This window comes from Hyla sarda, chromosome 11, assembly GCF_029499605.1.
Source record: "Hyla sarda isolate aHylSar1 chromosome 11, aHylSar1.hap1, whole genome shotgun sequence".
Classification (NCBI taxonomy): Eukaryota; Metazoa; Chordata; class Amphibia; order Anura; family Hylidae; genus Hyla; species Hyla sarda.
This window is the reverse complement of record NC_079199.1, coordinates 46,337,420-46,363,729: the sequence shown is the minus strand read 5'-3', so window position 1 is coordinate 46,363,729 and position 26,310 is coordinate 46,337,420. Positions and strand designations below refer to the sequence as shown.

Genomic DNA, 26,310 nt, shown 5'->3' with positions numbered 1-26,310 from the left:
CATAATGTGAACTGAAATGATGTAAACCAGGTTATTACATACATGTGGAAATAAAGAAGGGATGTAGTGAAGAAGCATCACTGTTAACATTAGTATTTAAAGAGAACCTGTCACCATGATTAAGCCATCTAATCAGTTAAAAAAAAGTTATGTTTTTTATTTTCTTAAATCCTAGACTACTAGAGGGCTACTGTATTTTCCTGTCCCACTACTTACATATTGGTGGTTGGTATACCTCTTTAAAGTTTACATATATCATTTCTGAAGGGCAGATCTCAGAGGACACATCTAAAGGATGGTGTATTGTTTGACTCTTCCATATTTTATTTAAACAAAGCTGCGCATTGCACCATGTGTGCACATGCCCAACCCTTCTTCCATTCACATTACCGTATTTTTCGCCGTATAAGACGCACTTTTTCTTCCCCAAAACTGGGGGGAAAAAGTCGGTGCATCTTATACAGCGAATACACCCCTATCGCGGCGGTCCCTGCGGCCATCAACGGCCGGGACCCACGGCTAATACAGGACACCTCCGATCGCGGTGATGCCCTGTATTAACCCTTCAGACGCGGCGATCAAAGCTGACCGTCGCGTCTGAAGGGAAAGTGACACTAACCCGGCTGTTCAGTCGGGCTGTTCGGGACCGCCGCGATTTCACCGCGGCGGTCCCGAACAGCCCGACTGAATAGCCGAGTTAGTGCTTACAGGACACCGGGGGGGACCTTACCTGCCTCCTCGGTGTCTTCTCCGTTCAGGGATCCCCTGTATGCCGGCGCTATGCTTTCTCGTCATCACGTCGTCGCGTACGTGCGTCGGCGTGCGCAACGACGTTCCAGAGTGACGGGGACACGGCGACAAAGATGGAGCGACATCCAGGGCAGCGGTGACGGGTCCGGAGCGGCAGGGACATGTGAGTATTACCTCCTTCTGCAGTGGTCTTCAATCTGCGGACCTCCAGATGTTGCAAAACTACAACTCCCAGCATGCCCGGACAGCCAACGGCTGTCCGGGCACGCTGGGAGTTGTAGTTTTGCAACATCTGGAGGTCCGCAGGTTGAAGACCACTATTGGGTTCAAAATCTTTATTGGGTGCGTCTTATACGCCGGTGCGTCCTATAGGACGAAAAATACGGTAGATTGTCAAACAACCTTGAATCTGCTCTTGCAGTCTGGCTTAGATAGGGGATAAGATATCTGATATAAGATATCTGATCGCAGTGGTCCCACCACTGGGACCCCTGCGATCTCCGGGCAGCCCTGGCATTCTGTGCCTGGGCACTGCTCCCGAGATGTGACATCACTGGATAGGGGATAAGATGTGTAAGGCCGGAATACCCCCTTTATCTTTTAAACAAGGCCAGTTAGAGAAGAACAACAGTATTTGTAATAAACTGTACTGACCATGTCATTACTAATAATCCCTCCCATATGTACACATGTCATGACACTTATGAAAAACCTCTTAGTAACCTGAGCATTAAAGCTATGCACCGACTTTGGCAACAGTAACGTAAAAAAGTTAACAATGAAAGGAAATCTCCACCTTTATGGAAATTTCCTTAAGAGTTTTTTTTTATTAGTTTTAATAGTGGCAATGCCTTTGCACTCGCTATAATTTGCACGGAAATACCAGAGATCAAAGCCATCTTTTATGTGTTAGTAATAAAGCAATCATAGTGCCTGGAGTACTGGCATTATTGACACTAATCGGTGCTGTGGAAAATTACATATAGGTGGAGTTTCCTTTAAGAATCTTAATTCCCACTATTGAGTGCTACAAATAAAATGTAGGACCTTGAATCCTTTAGGAGAAAAGTTAACAAAATACAACTTAAAAAGCTATAAGTAACCTATAGCCCCAAATATAAAAATCTAATCTACTTCTTCTATAGTGGGGCCCCCAGCCGCTCCTCCTGCACCACCACCAGGGGCACCAGGCCCAGCTCCAGCTCCACCCTGGTACACTTTGCTCATGATTGGGTTCCACAACTTCTCAAGCTCTTTTTGCTTGTGATCAAATTCTTCTTTTTCGCCTGTCTGGTTCTTCTCCAGCCAATCAACGACCTCTTTGCATTTGGACAGTATCTTCTCTTTGTCTTGGTCACTTATCTTGCCCTTTAGCTTCTCATCTTCGACTGTCTGTTTGATTTGGTAGGTGTAGGACTCTAGCCCATTCTTGGCTAATACACGCTGTTGGTTGGCTTCATCTTCCTCCTTATACTTTTCAGCATCATTCACCATGCGGTCAATGTCTTCTTTAGTCAGCCGACCTTTATCATTAGTGATTGTAATTTTGCTTTCTTTACCAGTACTCTTGTCAGCTGCTGTCACATTCAGGATGCCATTGGCGTCAATGTCAAAGGTCACCTGACAAGAAATGCACAATTAATAAAACACACCTTTGTTATTCAAAGAAGAAATGCCTACAGTTAAAGGGACAGTCAAATTACCAAATCATAGAACTTTTTCTTGTACAGGCACAATTGTATTTTTCTCTACCTATATACAATGCTAAAGATGGAAATAGCAGGAATCTGTGGCTGAATGGCAACATTTATCATAAATCAGCCACATAAATAAACACAAAAAAATGCCCATAAAGGTTTCCAGCTCTTTCTTCCTTCTTTTCATCTCCCATTCTCTCTTTTGATCAGTTTTTTTTCTCAGATTACAAATAAGACTAAAAAAAAAATCTTATTAAGAAATCTACTCTATGTGCCCCAGGAGCTCAGACATGTTCTCCCAACATCTCACTGTCCTACACTGGCTGCAGCAGGAGCCTCCCCCATGTGCCCTGCCTGCAGAACCGAAAATTTTAAAATTCCAGATAACAGCTATAAAGAGGCTTTTTACAGGATTACAAAAGTAACAAAAGTCTCCCCCTTTTACATGCAATATGTTTGGTACATGTACAGATTGGTTTCATCATGCCATTTTAATTAGGGATCGACCGATTATCGGTATGGCCGATATTATCGGCCGATAATCACGATTTTGGGCATTATCGGTATCGGCAATTATCTTGCCGATAATGCCCCGCCCCCCGCACCGCGACCGCCACCCCCTCGACCCACCGCGTCGCACCCCCCACCGTGATGCTAGGCGGTATACCGGTATGGATTTTTTCCCATACCGCTATACCGGTCGGGCCCCTCCCCCACCCTCCGAGTGAATAAAAAAATTAAACTTACCCGTAATGGGGATGGTCCAGGCCATCCTTCCTTCATGTAGTGTCCGGGGGCGTTCCGGGTGGTCCGGTCCGGGCTGTCCTTCTCCCACGGTCTTCTTCTCCACTCCGGGCAGGCTCCGGCCTAGTACGCTGCATAGACGCCGCTACGCCGTGACGTCAGGTGCGTCGCTGCGCACGGGCGTCACTGCGCAGCGACGTCTATGCAGCGTACTAGGCCGGAGCCTGCCCGGAGTGGAGAAGAGGCCCGCCGGAGAAGAAGGACAGCCCGGACCGGACCACCCTCCACCCGGAACGCCCCCAGACACTACAGGAACGATGGATGGCCCGGAGCACCCTGGCAGGTAGGGGAGAGAAGCGGGTGGTGGCGGCGGTGGCCTATGGCCCCGCAAAAGCCACTGCAGATCATTGATTTAAAGCGCCCGCTTTAAATCAATGATCTGCAGCGGTGTCGCAGGGGGTTAAATAGCCGATAACTTATACCGGAATATCGGTATAAGTTATCGGCTATCGGCCCTAACCTGCACCGATTATCGGTATCGGCCAAAAACGATATCGGTCGATCCCTAATTTTAATGCATATTTTTTTTCTAATTTTGTACACGCCTTGGAGCAAATTATAAGTAACCCATAGATGTGTTACACCACATAAAACAATGGGGGAGATTTATCAATACCTTTCTAGAGGACAATTTGCTGAGATTCCCATAGCAACCAATCCGATTCATTCTTTCATTTTTGAAAAGGCCTGTGAAAAATGAAAGAAGCGATCTGATTGGTTGCTATGGGCAACTCAGCAACTTTTCCTCTGGACAGGTTTTAATAAATCTCCTGCATTGCGTTTTCTGCAGGAGTTACTGGAGAGACTAGAGAGGCAATGCCTTGGGTGCTGACGGTGCCTAAAAAAATAAATAAATAAAAAAGTCCCTCTGCATTGGGCTGGTTATTTAAAGACAGAGCTAGAGCGCTGACCTGAATGTCTAGCCTGGGTATAAACTGGCCTCACTTTTGGTATGTCTGTCATATCACAGTCTGTGGGCATATAAGCCGAGGTTCACCTCACATATTTGCTTTCCATTGCATTTATATGATGGCAACCAGTAAAAATAGGGTGACTATATATGAGCACGGACAAGCCAGAGGTCCTGTTGACTTTAAAGGGGTACTTCAGTGGAACACTTTTTTTTATTTTTTTAATTAACTGGTGCCAGAAAGTTAAACAGATATGTAAATTACTTCTATTAAAAATTCTTAATCCTTCCAGTACCTATTAGCGTCTAAACTAATCGAGGAAATTATTTTCTTTTGGAATTTCTTTTCTGTCACGACCACAGTGCTCTCTGCTGACACCTTTTAGGAACTGTCCAGAGCAGCAGATGTTTGCTATGGTGATTTGCTCCTGCTCTGTACATTTCTTGACATGAACAGAGGTGTCAGCAAAGAGCACTGTTGTCATTACAAAAGAAATCCAAAAAGAAAAGAATTTCCTCTGTAGTATACCGCCACTAATAAGTACTGGAAGGATTAAGATTTTTTTTAATAGAAGACATTTACAAATCTGTTTAACTTTCTGGCATCAGTTGATTTAAAAAAATAAATAAAGTTTTCCACCGGAGTACCCCTTTAATGGCCGACCTTAGCTAGTCACCATATTTGGGTAATTTCCTGAATCTCAGAATCTCCTTTGAATTTGCATCAATAAATGAGTATGTTCAGGAAGTGACCCAAACATAGTTACTAGCTGTTTTTAGCCATTAAAGTCAATGGGGCCCGTGCTTTTTACATGTCAAAATTCCAATTTAACATAAACATGCCATAAAAACATCACAATCATGATGTGAACCTGGCCTTAGATATATATGCTGAGGGTGCTACATCACTATTCTCAAAACTGCTAAAAGCTATTTGCAACTTCAGATTTTGAGAACATTTGGGGAGATTTATGAAACCCTGAGTAGAGGAAAAAGTGGCCCGTTTCCCATAGCAACGATTGCTTCTTTCATTTTTAAAAAAATCCTCTGAAAAATAAATGAAGTGATCCCACTGGTTGCTATGGGAAACAGGTCACCTTTTCCTCTGCACTGGTTTTGATAAATCTCCCCAATTGGGAGAGATTTATGAAGCTGTTTATCCCCTTAACGACCACGGACATAAACGTACGACCTGGTGCAGAGGTACTTAGCATACCAGGACGTACATTTATGTCCGGTGTATGACCGCGAGCATCGTAGCGGTGCTTGCGTCATACACAGCAGGTGCAGCCGGGGACCCGCCGGTAATTGCAGACTTCCGCTATCGTGCGGATGTCCGCCATTAACCCCTCAGATGCTGTAATCAATGCAGATCACGGCATCTGCGGCAATGCGCATGTTAAAATATATGATCGGATTGCCCGCAGCGCTTCCGCAGGGATCTGATCATCTGTAATGGCAGCCGGAGGTCCCCTCACCTGCCTCCAGCCGTCTCCTCTGGTCTGAGATCGAGCAGACCAGAGCAGAAGATGACCGATAATACTGATCAGTGCTATGCCCTGTGCATAGCACTGAACAGTATTAACAATCAACTGATTGCTATTGATAACCCCCTATGGGGACATAAAGTGTAAAAATAAAGTTGAAAATGTGGAAAAAATATATATAAATTAAAAAAGTTAAAAATCCCCTTCCCCAATAAAAATAAAAATTGGCCCTTTGGAAAAATGAAAAAGTTATAGGTGGTCAAAATAGGGAGATTATATATTACTGATTTTGTACAAAAAGTTTGAGATTTTTTTAAGTGGTACAAAAAAAATAGAAAAGTATCTAATCATGGTTATCATTTTAATCATATTGACCCACAGAATAAAGAACACGTAGTTTTTACCGTAAAGTGTACAGTGTGAAAACGAAACCTTCCAAAATTGGTGCAAAATTGTGGATTTCATTTAAATTTCCTCCCTAAAAAAAATTATTCTTTGGCTTTGCAGTCCATTTTTTGGTAAAATTAGAGGCTTCATTACAAAGTTCAATTGGTCACGCAAAAAACAAGCCCTTATATGGATCTGTAGATGGAAATATAAGAGTTCTGGATTTTAGAAGACGAGGAGGAAAAAAACGAAAAAACAAAGTATATGGGGGGAATTTATCGTTGGTTTTCCACAATTTTGTTTAACAAGTAAACCATAGAGATGGTCAAGGTCAAAATGGACCAGGTCCTTAAAGGGGTACTCCGCCCCTAGACATCTTATTCCCTATCCAAAGGATAGGGGATAAGATGTCAGATCGCCGCGGTCCCGCTGCTGGGGATCCTCGCTGCGGTACTGCGCTATCAATACAGCACAGAGCCAGTTCACTCTGCACGTAATGACAAGCAGAGCAGGGGCCGGAGCATCGTTACGTCACGGCCCGCCCCTTTCAATACAAGTCTATGGGAGGGGGCGTGGCGGTCATCACACCCCCTCCCATAGACTTGCATTAAGGGGATGGGCCATGATGCCACGAGGGGCGGAGCAATGACGTCACGCTGCTCCGTCCCCCGTATCGCCCGTCATTACGCACAGAGCGAACTCGCTCTGTGCTGTAACGATAGCGCAGTGCCGCAGCAGGGATCCCCAGTAGCGGGACCGCGGCGATCTGACATCTTATCCCCTATCCAAAGGATAGGGGATAAGATATCTAGGGGCGGAGTACCCCTTTAAGGAGTTATAAAACAACCGTCTGTCGCCCCTAGCAACTACTCAAAGCACAACACTGTAAATCCTGTAATGTGGACTGTTGCCAAGGGCAACAAAAACCGTTATGAATGATAAATCTCCCGTAATTCCACTAATCCAGTCTTTCCCAACCAGTATGCCTCCAGCTGTTGCAAAACTACAACTCCCAGCATGCCCGGACAGCCTTCGGCTGTCCGGGCATGCTGGGAGTTGTAGTTTTGCAACAGCTGGAGGCACACTGGTTGGGAAAGACAGGATCAATCAGACCCAGGTGACACTGTGCCCACCAATGACCTCCCGAGAGCCAATCACCTCGATCTGTGGCACTCCTCTGGGGGCAGGGGGGATGCCCGTCAGGTCGAACTTGCCCAGCAGGTTGTTGTCCTTGGTCATGGCCCTCTCGCCCTCGTACACCTGCACCAGCACACTGGGCTGATTGTCTGAGTAGGTGGTGAAGGTCTGGGTCTGCTTGGTGGGGATGGTGGTGTTCCTCTTGATGAGGGCGGTCATCACCCCTCCGGCCGTCTCGATGCCCAGGGACAGCGGGGTGACATCCAGCAGCAGCAGGTCCTGCACGTTCTCCGACTTGTCCCCGGTCAGGATGGCCGCCTGCACAGCCGCCCCGTACGCCACCGCCTCGTCCGGGTTGATGCTCTTGTTGAGCTCTTTGCCATTGAAGAAATCCTGCAGCATCTTCTGGATCTTGGGGATGCGGGTGGATCCCCCGACCAGCACGATCTCCCGGATCTGGGACTTGTCCAGCTTGGCGTCCCGCAGCGACTTCTCCACCGGCTCCAGGGTGCTGCGGAACAGATCGGCGTTCAGCTCCTCGAATCGGGCGCGGGTGATCGATGTGTAGTAGTCGATGCCTTCGAAGAGGGAATCGATCTCGATGCTGGCCTGGGTGCTGGAGGACAGGGTGCGCTTGGCCCGCTCACAGGCCGTCCGGAGCCGCCGCAGAGCCCGCTTGTTGCCGCTGATGTCCCGCTTGTTCTTGCGCTTGAACTCCTCCACGAAGTGATTGACCATGCGGTTGTCAAAGTCCTCGCCGCCCAGGTGCGTGTCCCCGGCCGTGGACTTGACCTCGAAGATGCCGTCGTCTATGGTCAGCACCGACACATCGAAGGTGCCGCCGCCCAGATCGAAGATCAGCACGTTCTGCTCCCCGCTGCCCTTCTTGTCCAGCCCGTAGGCGATGGCGGCCGCAGTGGGCTCGTTGATGATCCGCAGCACATTGATGCCCGCGATGGTGCCCGCGTCCTTAGTCGCCTGTCGCTGCGAGTCGTTAAAGTAAGCCGGGACCGTGATGACCGCATTGGGCACCTTCTTCCCTAGATAAGCTTCGGCGATCTCCCTCATCTTGATCAGCACCATGGACGAGATCTCCTCCGGGAAGAACGACTTCATCTCCGCCTTATACTCCACCTGGACTTTGGGCTTGGTGCCGTCGCACACCACAGTGAACGGCCAGTGCTTCATATCAGATTGTACGGTGGGATCGTCGAAGCGTCGGCCGATCAGTCGCTTGGCGTCGAAGATGGTGTTGGTCGGGTTCATGGCCACCTGATTCTTGGCCGCATCTCCTATCAGGCGCTCGGTGTCTGTGAAGGCGACATAGCTGGGGGTGGTGCGGTTGCCCTGGTCGTTGGCGATAATCTCCACCTTGCCGTGCTGGAACACTCCCACGCAGGAATACGTGGTGCCCAGGTCGATCCCCACAGACGGAGCGTTGGCTGACATACTTGTCAAAATCTCCTGACACAGCTACTCACCACCGAGCAACTACCTGACGGGTCGGCTAGCACTTGTTTTTATAGTATCCCGCCCTCTACGTTGATTGGCTAGCGTCTAGCCTGCAGGCCAATCACAATACAGCAGCGTTGACAAACCTCTAGCACGGAGAAAAAAAACATACATCTGCACAACGCGCTGATTGGACAGCATCCCTAGTTCACTAGCCAATCGCGCTCTTCCTGAAGACGGGGACGCTGGCTGTCAAAATACAGAAGCATAAAGCGCCATCTGATTGGACGACATATAACCAATCACGCTCTTCGTTAACACATGGTGGGATGCTGGCTGTCGTTCAGGAGCGATTTCCATAGCAACGACAGAAGTTTGGCACGTTTTGCTAAAGTAGGCGGGATTCTCGGCGCTATTAACCAATAAACGAACAGAGAGATAGTCACGTGCCTCGGCAATGTGTAATTTGACGTGAAGGCGTAGACTGTTGTTTGTTATTCCTGTTTCTTGCCAGACGTCTCCGCGCCTCAGGGCAGCGCTTATCCTTATTTGGTACCGATGGAGAATTCCTGCATTTTTATAAACTATGGGAGGATTGTGTGTCAGCCCAGATGTGAGAACATCAAGAGTCAAATCATTTAAGTTTTTCCACAACCTGTGCCTTCTGCTGGTACAAAACTACAACTCCCAGCACGCCCTGATAGCCTTTGGCTTACATATGCAAGATCTCCAGCAGCGGCCTCCAAACTATGGACCACAAGATGTTGCAAAACTACAACTCCTAGCATGCCCGGACAGCCAACGGCTGTCCAGGCATGCTGGGGGTTGTAGTTTTGCAATAACCGGGGGTCCACTGTTTGTAAATCACTGAACTAGAGCAGTGTTTTCCAACCCGTGTGTCTCTAGCTGTTGCAAAACTACAACTACAACCCCCAGCATGCCCGGACAGCCGTTGGCTTTTGGGAGTTATAGTTTTCAACAGCTGGAGACACACTGTTTGGAATATACTGAAATAGATGTAGCATTACAATAGTGTTCCCCATCCTATGGCTCCCCAGCTGCTGCACTATGTAAACTCTAATCATTGTCCGGGAATGATGGGAGTTGTAGTTCTGTAGGTATGTCCCTTTAACAACCGGCGCCCTTAAAGGAGAAGTCTCACCCCAAAAAATCCCCTATCCGCAGATAGTGACTCCGGTAGACCCATTTTTGCCCCGTATCCAGTTTTGTGGCCGGACTGAAAAACATGGTATACTACGGTTTTCAGTCTGCCCACAAAACCGGATACAGGCTAAAAATGAGCTGATGGGAGTCACTATCTGACTCCGGTCGACGCATTTAAATGAATGAGATTCGGCGCCGGTCTGGCTGGCATATGGTAGTGCCCAGTTTTGGAATTTCCCAGGCAGATCCGGCAGCCAGATCTCGAAAACGTGGTGTGAATGCACTCGGGGTGGTTACCTTTTGATGTTCTGTCAACCAATGGGTTAATGCTTTTACCTATTTAAATCTGCTGTACTCTCCACCTGTCATGCCTGAGGAAGCTTCGCATGCACAGCTAAACGCGTTGCATTCTGGTTAAATAAACTCCCTTTTATGGTTCACCTGTTGTGGTCGTTCAGCGCCGTGGAGCCGGGTTCCTTTGAAGTCTTTCCTTAATATTGCCGTATATCTACCGGAGGGCAGCAGGCGACCTATTATTATTTTACGCCTACATCATTGTTGTGAATGAAGATGCACAACCAACCAGGGTGAGCAATTTATCTATATTGTTACCTCACTACGGGATCTCAACGTTACTACTCTATGGAGCGCCTGTCTCTTTTATCTCTAGAAAATTTCCATAGGACAGCCAACGGAGAGCCTGCCCCCTTTCAAATTTGCAGCAGGAAACCTGCTGCGAGTTTTAAAGGAAATACGCTTGCCCTAAGGGTACGTTCACACATGTGCTTATTTTATGCTGCAGCAGACTTTGCTACCTGTTGAAGTCAATGGGCAGCAAAATCTGCTGAAGCAAATCTGCAGCAGAAAATATCCACATGTGAACCTAAAAAGGGTACCTGAAAGAACATATTTTATACAAAAAGCAAAAAAGTAGTTTTTCCATATTTTTTATTTCTATTTTTATTTTTTCCAGGCCTTCCCATCTGTACACAGGGTATTTCAGAAATGCTGTGCAGGTCCACATTGCCTAAAATTTCACTTCAGCAGACCATTTCTATGGTTTACTTGTTAAACAAAATTTTGCGACTTTTTACCACCAAAAAACTGTGGCAAACCAATGCTAAATTCCCCTCATATACTTATTTATGGTATACTACATTTAACCCCTTAAGGACCAAGTCCATTTTAAAGGAGAACTCCATAATGTAAAAATTGTCCCCCCATACTGCCGGCAGTAAAAAATAAAGATGTACATACCTTCCTTCGCTCACCCGGGGCCTCTGGTAACCGGCTCTGGTCTCTGCCGCGATCCTCTTCCTGGTTGCTGGTGGTTGGCGAGTCATACTGCACTCAGCCAATCACCGGCTGCAGTGAAGTCCCGGCTCTGCCTGCGATAGGCTGAGCGGCAGTGTGATGGTTACGGCCCCGGCAGCAGGTGGCGGTGTAGTGATGAATTTTGTGTCTTGAAGCGTTCTCACACTGCTGCTCAGCCTATCGCCGGCCGAGTCGGGACTTCACTGTTGCCGGTGATTGGCTGAGCGCAGTATGACTCGCCGACCACCGGCAACCAGGAAGAGGATAGCGGCGGTGACCGGAGTGGGTTACCGGAGGCCCCGGGGGAGCGAAGGAAGGTATGTAAATCTTTATTTTTTTTTCTGCTGGCAGCATGGAGGACAATTTTTATATTGTGGAGTTCTCCTTTAACCTTAAGGACCAGGCCAATTTAATTTTGCGTTTTAGTTTTTTCCTACTCGCCTTCTAAAATCCATAACTCTTTTATATTTCCATCTACAGACCCATATAAGGGCTTGTTTTTTGCATGACCAATTGTACTTTGTAATGAAACCCCTCATTTTACCATAAAATGTACAGCGAACCCAAAAAAAAAATATTTTAGGGAGGAAATTTAAATGAAAACCACAATTTTACACATTTTGGAGGGTTTTGTTTTCACACTGTACACTTTATGGTAAAAATGCCAAGTGTTCTTTATTCTGTGGGTGAATACAATTAAAATGATACCCATGGCTAGATACTTTTATATTTTTGTACTGCTTAAAAAAATGTAAAACTTTTTGTACAAAATCAGTAATCTAAAATTGCCCTATTTTGACCACCTATAACTTTTTCATTTTTCTGTATATAGGGCGGTATGAGGGCTCATTTCTTGCGCCGTCATCTGTACTTTTTATCAATACCACATTTGCATATATAAAACTTTTAGATTATTTTTTAAAAATAAAATGTGACCAAAAAAGTCGCATTTTTGGACATTTTTTTTTTTTACGTTTACGCCATTCACCGTATGGGATCATTAACATTATATTTTGATAGTTCGGACATTTATGTACGTGGTGATACCAAATATGTTTATAAACAAAATTTTTACGCTTCTTGGGGGTAAAATGTGAAAAACAGACAATTTAATTTTTTTATTGGGGGAGAGGATTTTTCACTTTTTTTTTACTTTTTATTTTTACATATTTCAACTTTTTTTTTTACACTTTTTATGTCCCCATAGGGGACTATCTATAGCAATCATTTGATTGCTAATAGTGTTCAGTGCTATGCATAGGACATAGCACCGATCAGTATTATCGGTGATCTTCTATTCTGGTCTGCTCGATCTCAGACCAGAGCAGAAGACCCCGGGAGATGGCCGGAGCCAGGCCGATCATACATTTAAAGTACCGAACTGCCGCAGATGCTGTGATCTGTATTGATCACGGCATCTGAGGGGTTAATGGCGGACATCCGCACGATCGCGGATGTCGGCCATTACCGGCGGGTCCCCGGCTGCTAGCCTGCCGTGTATGATGCGAGTACCGTTCTGATGCTCGCGGTCATACACAGGACGTAAATGTACTTCTTGGTGCGCAAAGTACCTCCAAACCAGGACGTACATTTACGTCTCTGGCAGTTAAGGGGTTAAACAATATAACTGACTCATAAAAATATGTTTTTGTGTCGGCATTACTTTTTCTCCAGTGAGTGTGTGACGGCCTTTTCTTTATCTAATGACCTGTCTTCTTAATAAGTTCCATCTTGGGGTACATAAACTTTTGAATTACTTTTTATTCCAATTTTTTGTAGACACAGGATGAACAAAAACTATTTCTAGTTTATTTTTATTTTTTGCTTATTTAACATGATAATTTTGTAGTTTGGGTAATTAAATCACTCCTTCATAACTGCCATACTCCCCTTTTCCATTTTGCAAAAAAAAAATAAAAATAAAAGAATGGTATTGCTGTGAACAAATAAAACATAATAATAATCAAACATAGTAAACAGTGTGATTTTTGTAAAAAAATAAATAAAAAAAAGCAGAAAAAAATTGCAATAAAATATTTACCCCAAAATACAGATAAAATCTGCATATCACAGTTCCGTAGATGAAATAATAAAAAAGTAATAGTGGCCAGAATCAGGCAATTTTAGCCATATAATTTTTTTTAAAGAAATGTTTAAGCTTTTTAAAAGTAGCATAATAAAACTAATGCTTTGTAAATGGAATATTTTTGTAATTGTACTGATCCATTGAACAAAGATGTCACTTAAAGCGGTACCCCCCCCCCCCCTCTAATCATCTTATCCCCTATCCAAAGGATAAGATGTCCCAGTGGCCGGACCCCATGATCTCTTGTGCAGCACCCCAGTCATTGGGTGCAAGAAGCAAACTCCACTCCATGCCAGATAATGAGCGACCGCAGCCGTCACAACCCCTCCATTGATGTCCATGGGAGGAGGCATGAGGCTATATACAAGCCGTCACGCCCCCCTCCCCATCGACATCAATGGAAGGGGTGTGCCGTGACCTGTGTTCAGAACGCTGCGGTGTCAGCCTGGAGATCATGGGTGACCCCCCCATGATCAGACATGTTATCCCCTATCCTTTGAATAGGGGATAAGATGTCTAGGGGCGGAATAACCCTTTGAGGTGTAAACTGCACAAATTAAACAAAAATTGCAGAATTGCTTTTTTCTTATTTTACCCCACAAATATATAAAATTATTTTTTTTTTTGCTATACATGCTATGAATGTTTATATTTATAAAATGAATGTACAACGTACTATTGGTCTTCAATTGGCCCATGTGAGCCACAACATATGGACGGCATGAGGCACCAAAAGCCACACTGAAAATACAAAAAAGATCTTCAGCTCACCTCCCTATGGTCTTGCACGGATCCTAAGCCTGGCCCAGCTTGGTGCATAACAGTAGAAAAAAACAGTTGATCCATTAATTCCTTAAAACACCAATTCTTTATTCCAAACAGTTAAAAGTTGCAGGACCCATGGTGATGAAGAGCGCACATGCGCTCAAAACACGTCCATTTGGAGTGTTTCACCGGCTGGGTGGTGTGATGTGTACTCATCCTGCAACTTTTAACTGTTTGGAATAAAGAATTGGTGTTTTAAGGAATTGCTGGATCAACTGTTTTTTTCTATTGGTACCAAAAGCCACACACTTTCCTTGCCTGTCTCTTATATTCTGCTGTCTGTCACAGAATAAAAGGAGTATTAACAGCTAATGCCTGTCCTGGCATGCTGGCAGTTGCAGTTTTGCAACAGCTGGAGGTCCACAGATTGGACCATATGTAAGAAGAAAGCTGACAACCTTGAAGCTGAGAGCATTGCTCAAGTTTAGGTTTGGGCTTTTTCCAGCTTTTGCAGTTGCTGTTGGTTTTCCATGTTGCCACTCCTACAAAATTCCTGTGACTAGCCACAAGTATGTGTGGCTCAAAGCAGATTACAAATGCTGTGTGAGCCAGAAGGAACATGAATCATTGCTTTAGTAGATAGATTAAAGAGATATTCCAAGAGGCCCTACAGATTGCAGCAATGACTGCAGCATTAGAGAGTCTATCCCTTCAGGACAAAACCTGGGCAAATGTCTTTCAGAGCATGTGGACATGTGGATAAGGGTTGGGGTGCCCCACACATGACCCTTCTATGAGACACAGTGGACAATGACTAACAAGCAGTGGCTCTTGCTATAGCAGACTCGACCAACTATACATTACAAAAATGTACATTTATCTAAATTATTTTTATATATTTGGTAGTTCTGTCATGGTTGATAACAGGGAACAATATAATGCATTTAACTGCACAGTAAATGCATCAAAGATAACTGACAGGTGTGAATCTATTCTTTTGATAGGGATAAGATGTTTTAGGGCCGGAGTACCCTTTTAAGGACCTGTATGCCCTTGACATTTCCATTCACACTCGGTAACCGGGCATTGAACGGAACAGGATGCCTGCTGAAATTGTTCAGCAGGCATCCCATCCCGTGCAAAGCTCTGGGGGGGGGGGGGGGGGGGGGGAATAGGTCTTGAGACCACCCCATGCCGGCAATCACCACAAATCGCTGGGCAATTAAGTCTGGCAATTTGCAGCGATTTCGGGTCAATCTGGTCTCCGGTGACCCGGAAAAAAAAGGTAATTGATGCTGTCTGAGACAGCATCAATCACGCTTGCCCAGCAGGAGTTAGTTGGCATGGGTGCCACCTCACCATCACGTGATCGGTCGGTTGGGATGACCAACCAATCACTATCCTGCTGGGCGGTGATCGGGGCAGGCGGAGGTCCCTTACCTCTCCGGAGGTCGGCAGGGGTCCCTTCAGGCGGCAGTGGAGACGTCAGGAGTGGCAGCAACAGAGGAGCGGCAGGATATAGCAGGAGGTTAGGCCTGTTTGCCTTCTGCTGTTTCTTAGCAACAACTAGCATGCACAGTCAAAGGGCCTGCTTGGAGTTGTAGTTTTGCAACAGCTGGAGGCACAACTACAACTCCCAGCATGCCCTTTGGCTGTCTGGGCATGCTGGAAGTTGTAGTTTTGCAACAGCTGGCGGCACATTTTTTTCTATGAAAAAGTGTGCCTCCGACTGTTGCATAACTACAACTCCCAGCATGCATGGACAGCCAAAGGGCATGCTGGGAGTTGTAGGAGTGTGCCTCCAGCTGTTGCATAACTAAAAGTTCCAGCATTCCGGCTGTCAATGCATGCTGAGAGTTGTAGTTTTGCAACAGCTGAAGGCACTCTGGTTGTGAAACACAGAGTATGTTACCTAACTCAGTGTTTTGCAACGAGTGTGCCTCCAGCTGTTGCAAAACTACAACTCCCAGCATGCACTGAGAGATGGAAGTTGTAGTTTTGCAACAGCTGGAGGCACACTGGTTGGGAAACACTGAGTTAAGTAAAAAAAACTCTCAGTGTTTCACAACCAGTGTGCCCCTCCAGCTGTTGCATAACTACAACTCACAGCATGTGGTCTGCCAGTGCCTGGAGGTTTGCACAGGGTACATTCACACGGGCAGGGGGTCTACAGTGATTCCTAGCCCCCCCCCCTCCCATAAAAATAAAAACCGTCTCATACGGCACTGTTTCCAAAACGGAGCCTCCAGCTGTTGCAAAACTGCAAAACTACAACTCCCAGTATTGCCAGACAGCCACTGACTGTCCAGGCATGCTGGGAGTTTTGCAACAGCTGGAGGAACCCTGTTTGGGAAACAACGCCATAGGGTATTTTGGTGGCGGAGGCTCTCTTACTTTGGAGCCCTGTCGTATTTCAAGGCAACAGTTTAGGGCCACATATGTGGTATTTCCCTATTCAGGAGAAATTGCCTTACAAATTTTGGGGGGATTTTTCTCCTTTTATCCCTTATGAAAATGTAAAGTTGGGATCTACACCAGCATGTTTGTGTAATTTCTTTTTATTTTTTGCACTAACATGCTGGTGTTGCTCCAAAAAACAAAATTTGTAACTAATTTTCTCTTGAGTACAGGAATACCCTATATGTGGGTGTGTGGGCGCACAACAAGGCTCAGGAGTGAGAGCGCCATGTACGTTTGAGATCTAAATTGGAAATTTGGAAAGGGGTGGTTGATAGTTACAGCAGTTCTGACATAAACGCAAAAAAAAAAAAAAAGCACGGACATGTGACCCCATTTTGAAAGTGAAAATGAAGAATTGGATTTTTTTCACTAAAATGCTGGTGTTACCCCAAATTTTTCTTTTTCACAAGCGGTAATAGGAAAAAAGCCCCCGAAAATTTGTAACACCATTTCTTCTGAGTAAGTAAATACCCCATATGGGGATGTTAAAGGAGAAGTCCAGTCCTGAAAAACGTATACCCCTATTCTAAGGATAGGGGATAAGTTTCAGATTGCGGGGAGTCCGACCGCTGGAGCCCCCCGCGATCTCCTGTATGGGGCCCTGGCAGCCCCCAGGAAGGGGTCGTGTTGACCACCGCATTTACACCCCACAGATGTCTGGCAGATTTTTTTTGAACAGTGGTCACTGAAAATGAAAAATGTAAATTTTCATTTGCACAGCCCACTGTTCCAAAGATCTGTCAAACGCCAGTGGGGTTTAAATGCTCACTGCACTCCTTGTTACATTCTGTGAGGGGTGTAGTTTCTGAAATAGGGTCACATGTAGAGGGGTCCACTGTTATGGTAGCATGGGGGCTGTGTAAATGCACATGGCCCCCGACTTCTATTCCAACCAAATTCACTCTCCAAAAGCCCAATGGCGCTCCTTCTCTTCTGAGCCCTTTAGTGTGCCCGCAGAGCACTTTACATCCACATATGGGGTATTTCCATACTCAGAAGAAAATGGGTTACAAATTCTGGGGGGCTTTTTCTCCTATTACCCCTTGTGAAAATGAAAAATTTGGGGTAACACCAGCATTTTCACGTCCAAATTTGGCAAAAATTTGTCAATCACCTGTGGGGTGTTAATGCTCACTATAACCCTTGTTACGTTCTTTGAGGGGTGTAGTTTCCCAAATAGTGTGCCATGTAGGCTTTTTTTTTTTGCTGTTCTGGCACCATGGGGGCTTCCTAAATGCGACATGCCCCCAAAAGACCATTTCAGCAAAATTCTCTCTCCAAAATGCCATTGTCGCTCGTTCCCTTCTGAGCCCTGTAGTTTGCTAGCAGAGCACTTCACATCCACATATGAGGTATTTCCTTACTCAGGAGAAATTAGGTTACACATTTTGGTGGCTTTTCTCCTTTTACCCCTTGTAAAAATGGAAAAAAAAAAGGTCTACAAGAAGATTTTGAATTTTCTCCTCCACTTTGTTGCTATTCCTGTGAAACACTTAAAGGGTTAACAAACTTTCTAAATGTCATTTTGAATACTTTGAGGGGTGCAGTTATCATAATGGGGTCCATTATGGCGTATCTCGAACATAAAGACCCTGAAATTCACTTCAAAATTGATCTAGTCCCTAAAAAAATCTGATTTTGAAATAGTTGTGAATATTACTGCTAAACTTTGAAGCCCTTTAGGCTAGGTTCAGACTACGGAATTTCCGCCGGAAATTTCGCTTTGAAATTTCCGGCATAAATTCCGCTTACTATAATGCATAGTGTAGTGAATGGTTTTCCGTTCACAAATTCACACTTCGGAATTTGTGAAGTGGAAAATCCGGATGAAAAATCCGCTAGAAAATTTCCGCCTGAAGAAAGAGGTTGCTCTTTCTTCAGGAGGAAATCCTAGCGGAACATAGGAGACTGCAGTGTCCGCGCGGTCCTAGCGCCGACTAATTCAGTCGGCGCAGGTGGAACTCGGAATCTCCGGGTGGAAATTTTCTGCCCGGAGATTCCCTAGTCTGAACCTAGCCTTAAGGTCTTCAAAAAGTAAAAGATGTCAACTTTCTTATGGAAACATAAAGTACACATATTGTATATGTGAATCAATATATAATTTTTTTGGAATGTCCATTTTCCTTACAAGTAGAGAGCTTCAAAGTAAAAAAAATGCAAAATATTCAAATTTTTCATGTCATTTTTGAATTTTTCACCAAGAAATGATGCAAGTATTGCCGAAAATTTACCACTAACAAAGTAGAATATGTCACGAAAAAAACATTCTCGGAATAAAATTCATAAGTAAGAGCATCCCAGAGTAATTAATGCTTAAAGTGATTTTTTTTGCAAAAAATGCTCTGGTCCTTAACTCCTTCAGGACGAAGGACGTACCTGTACGCCCCTCATCCGGTCCCGATGTTTAAAAACCTGCATCACACCGGGTCGGTCCCGGCTGTTAATCTTTAACAGCCGGGACCCTGGGCTAATGGCGTGCGGCACCGATTGTTGTGCCGCGCGCTATTAACCCTTCAGACGCGGTGATCAAAGTTGACTGCCGCGTCTGAAAGTGAAAGTAAACGCTTCTCGGCAGCTCAGTTGGGCTGATTGGGACATTGGGATAAAATCGTGATGTTCTGATCAGCTAGGACGCGAGCGGAGACCCCCTTACCTTGCTCCGTCGCGTCCGATCGGCGTTTGATTGCTCCAAGCCTGAGCTACAGGCTTGAGCAATCGAGACCCTATCTCACTGATCCATGCAAAGCTATGGCTTTGCAGGGATCAGGGTAAAAGATCAGTGTGTGCAGTGTTATAGCTCCCTATGGGAGCTATAGCACTGCAAAAAAAAAAAAGTGAAAAAAAGTGATCAAAGGTCATTTAACCCCTTCCCTAATAAAAGTTTGAATCACCCCCCTTCTCCCATAAAAAAAAAAAACTGTGTAAATAAAAATAAACATGTGGTATCGCCGTGTGCGGAAATGTCCGAACTATAAAAATATATCGTTAATTAAACCGCGCGGTCAATGGCGTACGTGCAAAAAAATTCCAAAATAGCGTATTTTTGGTCACTTTTTATATAATGAAAGAATGAATAAAAAGCGATCAAAAAGTCCGATCAAAACAACAATGGTACCGATAAAAACTTCAGAACATGGCGCAAAAAATCATACCGGCCTGTACACGGAAAAAATTAAAAAGTTATAGGGGTTAGAAGATGAGAATTTTTAACATATAAATTTTTCTGCATGTAGTTATGATTTTTTCCGAAGTACGACAATATCCACCCTATATAAGTAGGGCGTCATTTTAACCGTATGGACCTACAGAATAAAGAAAAGGTGTAATTTTTACCGAAAAATGCACTGCGTAGAAACAGAAGCCCCCAAAAGTTACAAAATGAAAATTTTTCTTCAATTTTGTCACACAATGAATTTTTTTTCCGTCTCGCCGTGGATTTTTGGGTAAAATGACTAATGTCATTGCAAAGTAGAATTGGTGGTGCAAAAAATAAGCCATAATATGGAATTTTATTAGCAAAATTGAAAGAGTTATGATTTTTAGAAGGTGATGAAAAAAAAATGAAAATGCAAAAAACGGAAAAACCCTGCGTCCTTAAGGGGTTAAGGTGAAAATGGGCTTGGTCCTTAAGCCTAAAGGACGCAGGGCATACAGGTACGCCCTGACGTCCTGGTACTTAAGTACTCAGGGCGTACCTGTACGTCCTGAGTCCCGCTAACGGGGTTTAAACCGTTCTCACAAGCGGAGAACGGGTTAAACCCCGTAGCTCACAATTGCTATGGGCAGCCAGGACCCAAGGCTAATGCCGGGCATCGCCAATCAGGCCGATGCCCGGCATTAACCCTTTAGATGCCGCGATCAAAGTTGATAGCAGCGTCTAAACTATCCCGGCAGCTCAGCGGAGCTGATCGGGACTATCGCGACAGAATCGCAATGTCCCGATCAGCTTACTGCCTCCTCGTCGTCCGATCGGTGATCTACTGCTCCATGCCTACTCAGCAGGCTGGAACAGAAGAGCGCCGATAACAGAGATCAATGCTATGCTATGGCATAGCAGTAATCAGTGTATGCAATCAGAAGATTGCATGTTATAACATGTTAGAAAAAATAAAAATAAAAAAGGAAAAAGTGAATAAAAAAAGAGAATACATGTGAATAAGCCCCCCCTTTTCCTATTTTTTAAATAAAATGATGCAATAAAACATCATATGTGGTACCGCCGCATGCGTAAATGTCCGAACTATTAAAATGTAAGGTTAGCTAAACCGCATAGTCGATGGCGTACACGTAAAAAAATCCCAAAGTCCCAAATTTTTGGTCACTTAATATACCATAAAAATATTAATAAAAAGCAATCAAAAAGTCCCATCAAAACAAAATTGGTACCGATAAAAACAACAGACCAAGGCGCAAAAAATTGAGCCCTCATATAACCCTGTATGCGGAAAAACTTTTAAGCATACTAATTTTGGTGCATGTAATTATAATTTTTTTTTAAAGTAGTAAAATAAATAAAACCTACATAAATTGGGTATCCGTGTAACCATATGGACCTACAGAATAAAGATAAGGTGTCATTTTTACCGAAAAGTGCACTGCGTAGAAACGGAAGCTTTAAAAAGTTTCAAAATAACGTATTTTTTTTTCATTTCACCCCATTTTTATAGCTGCCAATGGAATCAAGAGAGACCTAACAAGAATTGTATGCATATGGCTACTTTAACCTCTTCAGGACACAGGTCGTATGCATATGCCCTGCATCCTGAGTCCTTAAGGTATGCCCGTGGAAATTCTGGTCCCCACCGCTAGCAGGTCGGGGACCGGACCAGGATGCCTGCTGAAATCATTCAGCAGGCATCCCGCCACATTGCCGAGAGGGGTCCAGAGTCAATTAGGACTGGCAATTTTTGGTCATACGGCTCACAGGTAATCCGGAAAATAAGGGGGATCATGGGTGTCCAAGACACCCCCGGTCCCCCTGAAGGGATAGGAGTGAGGTGGCAGAGGTGCCACCCCTCCTATCCCTGCTATTGTTCGATCAGAAGCGACTGACCAATAGCAGATCTGGGGCTGAGGAGTTAATGTTCGGTTTCCCCGTTCTTCCCACCGATGGTAGTCCGGGAAGAACGGGGGAACTGTAGCGTGACGGGCAGCGGCGGTGGAGGTCCCTTATCTGCGATCGGCGGCGGCGGGCGACGATGACGTGCGGTTCCCTGGTGCAGCTCCTCATACAGACTACGGAAGCCGGTTAGTAGTTGCCTAGCAACATCTGGACTGCTACAGTTTGCAGACCACTATACAGTGGTCTCTAAACTGTAGCCCTCTAGATGTTGCAATACTACAACTCCAAGAATGCCCAGACAGCCGTTTGGGCATGCTGGGATTTGTAGTTTTGCAAGATTTAGAGGGGTACAGTTTGGAGATCACTGTGCAGTGGTCTCTAAACTGTGGTCCTCTAGATCTAGAAAAACTACAACTCCCAGCATGCACGAACAGCAAAAGGCTGTCTCACTATGCATGGAGTTGTAGTTGTGGACCTCAAGCTGTTGCAAAAATACAACTCCTGGCATGCATAGTCTGTCTGTGCATGCTGGGAGTTGCAATTTTGCAACAGCTGGGGGTTCCCCCCCCATGTTAATTCATGGGTACATTCACACGAGCGGGTTAACAGTGAGTTTCCTGCTTCAAGTTTGAGCTGCGGCAAATTTTCTGCCGTGGCGCAAACTCCTAGCGGGAAACTCACTGTAAACCCCTACCAGTGTGAATGTACCCTAAGAACACTAAACTACACTAACACATAAAGGGTAAAACACTACATATACACCCCTTACACTCCCCGCCCCCCCTCCCAATAAAAAACGTATCGTATGGCAGAGTTTCCAAAACGGAGCCTCCAGCTGTTGCAAAACAACAACTCCCAGCAGTTCCTGACAGCCACTGACTGTCCAGGCATGCTGGGAGTTTAGCAACAGCTGGAGGCACCCTGTTTGGGAATCACTGGCATAGACTACCCCTATGTCCACCCCTATGCAATCCCTAATTAAGTCCTCAAATGCGCATGGTGCTCTCTCACTTCGGAGCCCTGTCGTAATTCATGGAAACAGTTTAGGGCCACATATAGGGTATTTCCTTACTCAGGAGCAATTGTGTTACAAATTTTGGGGGGCTTTTTCTCCTTTACCCCTTATAAAAAGGAAAAGTTGGGGTCTACATCAGCCTGTTAGTGTAAAAAAATAAAAAATGTTAACATGCTGGGCTGGTGTTGCCCCATACTTTTTCTTTTCACAAGAGGTAAAAGGAAAAAAAGACCCCCAAAATTTGTAACACAATTTCTCCTGAGTACGGAAATACCCCGTATGTGGACGTAAAATGCTCTGCGGACGCACAACAAGGCTCAGGAGTGAGAGCGTACATTTGAGGCCTAAATTGGTGATTTGCACAGGGGCGGCTGATTTGACAGCGGTTCTGACATAAACGCAAAAAAATAAATACCTACATGTGACCCCCATTTTGGAAACTATACCTCTCACGGAACGTAACAAGGGGTATAGTGAGCCTTAACACCCCACAGTTGTTTGATGATTTTTTGTTAAAGTTGGATGGGAAAATGAAAAAAAAAAATTCCCTAAAATGCTGGTGTTACCACCAAATTTTTCATTTTCACAAGGGAGAATAGGAAAAAAAGCCCCCCAAAATTTGTAACTCCATTTCTTCGAATTAAGAACATACCCCATATGTGGATGTAAAGTCCTCTGCTGGCACACTACAATGCTCAGAAGGGAAAGAGCGCCATTGGGCTTTTGAAGAGAAAATTTGTCTGGAATTGAAGGCCACATGTGTTTACAAAGCCCCCATAGTGCCAGAACAATGGACCCCCACATGTGACTCCATTTTGGAAACTACACCCCTCACGTAATGTAATAAGGGGTACAGTGAGCATTTATGCCCCACAGGTGTCTGACAGATTTTTGGAACAGTGGTCCGTGAAAATGAAAAATGTAATTTTTCATTTGCACAGCCCACTGTTCCAAAGATCTGTCAAACGCCAGTGGGGTGTAAATGCTCACTGCACCCCTTATTAAATTCTGTGAGGGGTGTAGTTTCCAAAATTGGGTCACATGTGGGGGGGGGGGGGGGGTCCACTGTTCTGGCACCACGGTGGGCTTTGTAAATGCACAAGGCCCCCGACTTCTATTCCAACCAAATTCTCTCTCCAAAAGCTCAATGGCGCACCTTCTTTTCTGAGCATTGTAGTTCGCCATCAGAGCACTTGACGTCCACACATGGGGTATTCCCATACTCAGAGGAAATGGGGTTACACATTTTTGGGGGGCTTTTTCTCCTATTACCCCTTGTAAAAATGTAAAATTCTGGGAAAACCAGCATTTTAGCGAAAAAATTAAGATTTTGAATTTTCTCCTTCACTTTGCTGCTATTCCTGTGAAACACCTAAAGGGTTAACACACTTACTGAATGTCATTTTGAATACTTTGAGGTGTGCAGTTTTTATAATGGAGTAATTTATGGGGCATTTCTAATATGAAGTCCCCTCAAATCCACTTCAAAGCTGAACTGGTCCCTGAAAAATTCAGATTTTGAAAATGTTGTGAAAAATGTTAAAATTTTTCATCAAATTTTCACATTTTTCACCAATAAATGATGCAATTATCGACAAAAATTTACCACTAACATAAAGCAGAATATGTCACGAAAAAACAATCTCTGAATCAGAATGAAAAGTAAGAGCATCCCAGAGTTATTAATGCTTAAAGTGACAGTGGTCCAATTTTCAGGGCTGTGTGCTTAAGGTGAAAATGAGCTGCATGCCTTAAGGGGTTAAAAGGGTACTCCACTGGAAAAAAAAATTTTTATCAACTGGTGCCAGAAAATTAAACAGATTTGTACATTACTTCTATTTAAAAATCTTAATCCTTCCAGTACTTCTCAGCTGCTGTATGCTCCACATGAAGTTATTTTTCTTTTTGAATTTCCTTTCTGTCTGACCACAGTGCTCTCTGCTGACACCTCTGTCCATTTTGGGAACTGTCCAGAGATGTCAGAAGAGAGCACTGTGGTCACACAGAAAGGAAATTTAAAAAGAAAAGAACTTTCTGTGGAAGTAATTTACTAAACTGTTTAAAACCATCTGCAGAAAAAAAAATAAAAGTGTCTAAGTGCTGAGACACACACACACACACATCAGGAGAACGAGCTGGGAGAAGTGCACATCATTGGTGTTCATGCCTAAGCTCTTAAAGATCTTTGTCACGCTGTTCCACCATATGCTGGATGACATATGGCAACCCGAGCTGTGTCTCTTTACACCAAACTGTGCAGAGCGAGTGGCACTGCCCAGGGGCGTTCGGACATGGTCCAATGGCCTGGCCAGGTAAAGGGCCCGCCACTCGTCCTGGATCCCCAGCAGACAGCGCTCCTTTCTGCTGTATGTGTGGCTGACGCAAAGAGGAGACGTGACCTCTGCCCCCACACAGCACGCAGTGCAGGTGGCGATGATGTCACTCATTGGCGCCTGCATTGTGGAGGATAGAAGATGCATGCCCCTGCTGAAGAGATCGCTGCATGGGACACATACAGATGAGCAAAAACAATGCTGCCTGTACCTTTTGTGGGGGACAATGCTGCCTGTACCTATTGTGGGGGACAGTACTGCCTGTACCTACTGGGGGGACAATGCTGCCTGTACCTACTGTGGGGGACAATGCTGCCTGTACCTATTGTGGGGGACAATGCTGCCTGTATCTGTTGGGGGACAATGCTGTCTGTACCTACGGTGTGGGACAATGCTTCCTGTACCTACTGTGGGGGGACAATGCTGACTGTACCTAATGTGGGGGAACTCTGCTGACTGTACCTACTGTGGGGGACAATGCTGCCTGTAACTGTGAGGGAACTCTGCTGCCTGTACCTATTGTGGGGGAACTCTGCTGACCTTCCTGTACCTACTGTGGGGGAACGCTGCTGCCTGTACCTGCTGTGGGGGAACGCTGCTGCCTGTACCTGCTGTGGGGGACTTCTATGTTCCTGCCTAGCTAAAATGGGGACAAACTACCAAACTAACAAGGGGGGCTATATACTACCTACATTGGGGGGTTTTCATACAGGGGACAGCTATCTGGGGGATTTACTGGCTACCTAACTACATATTTATGTACATACCTGCCCTTTATACATGGCTGCCTAACTACCTAGCTAGCCACCTACCTACATGCCTTTCTACCTACCTAGTCACATACCTACATATCTGGCTTCCTGATCTACTTACCTAGTTACCTACCTACTTGCCTTTTACCATGCAGGAAACCAAGGAGGGCTTTATAACAGAGGCCTATAGATGGAAAGATTATGTAGAGGAGGGTCGGGCACTGGAAAAATGTCTAACATGTTTGTCCTGCAGATGTTAAGAGATCGTCATGGCTGTCTGATCCAGACGCAGAAGAAAAGGAAAGATAACGCCGCCGATCAGAAAATATGTAATTGTGAGTCCCTAGATGTAACTGTAATCATTTCTATGGTGTATAAGATCCTGTGTACAGCTGATATCTACCGCCATATGGTCCTGTATATAATCACTTATATGGTATACAGATCTCTGTACAGCTGGTATCTCCCGCTATATGGTCCTGTATATAATCACTTATATTGTATACAGATCTCTGCATAGCTGGTATCTACCACTATATGGGCACCGTATATAATCACTTATATAGTATACAGATCCTGTAGAGTATACTGGTCTGTGTATAGTGGTTTTATTCTGCACAGTATGGCGGTATTATCCAGTTATTGTGTAAATATACTGGTATTATTGGTCATGGAAATGTATTTTACCTACGATAAAGTGTTTCATATATATATATATATATATATATACACACA

The 26,310-nt window shown here is 44.8% G+C and overlaps 1 protein-coding gene and 1 long non-coding RNA gene across 4 annotated transcripts in view; one reads left to right on the top strand and one right to left on the bottom strand.

Annotated features, from left to right (window-relative positions):
• LOC130294848 (uncharacterized) overlaps positions 1–26,310 on the top strand; it is a 51,835-nt gene that overhangs the window by 413 nt on the left and 25,112 nt on the right. The window contains exon 2 of one of the 3 annotated variants that reach the window (XR_008848638.1): positions 25,829–25,910. The exons of the other annotated variants lie outside the window; for them this stretch is intronic. This is a non-coding gene — a long non-coding RNA (uncharacterized LOC130294848). The remainder of the gene's footprint in view (positions 1–25,828; positions 25,911–26,310) is intronic. 3 annotated transcript variants of the gene reach the window in all.
• Positions 1,185–9,297, bottom strand: HSPA2 (heat shock protein family A (Hsp70) member 2). Its single transcript, XM_056544929.1, has 2 exons — positions 7,194–9,297; positions 1,185–2,370 (listed from the first exon to the last, which is right to left on the bottom strand). The coding sequence occupies exons 1-2, from the start codon at positions 8,619–8,621 to the stop codon at positions 1,876–1,878; spliced, it is 1,923 nt and encodes a 640-aa protein (XP_056400904.1). The 5' UTR covers positions 8,622–9,297; the 3' UTR covers positions 1,185–1,875.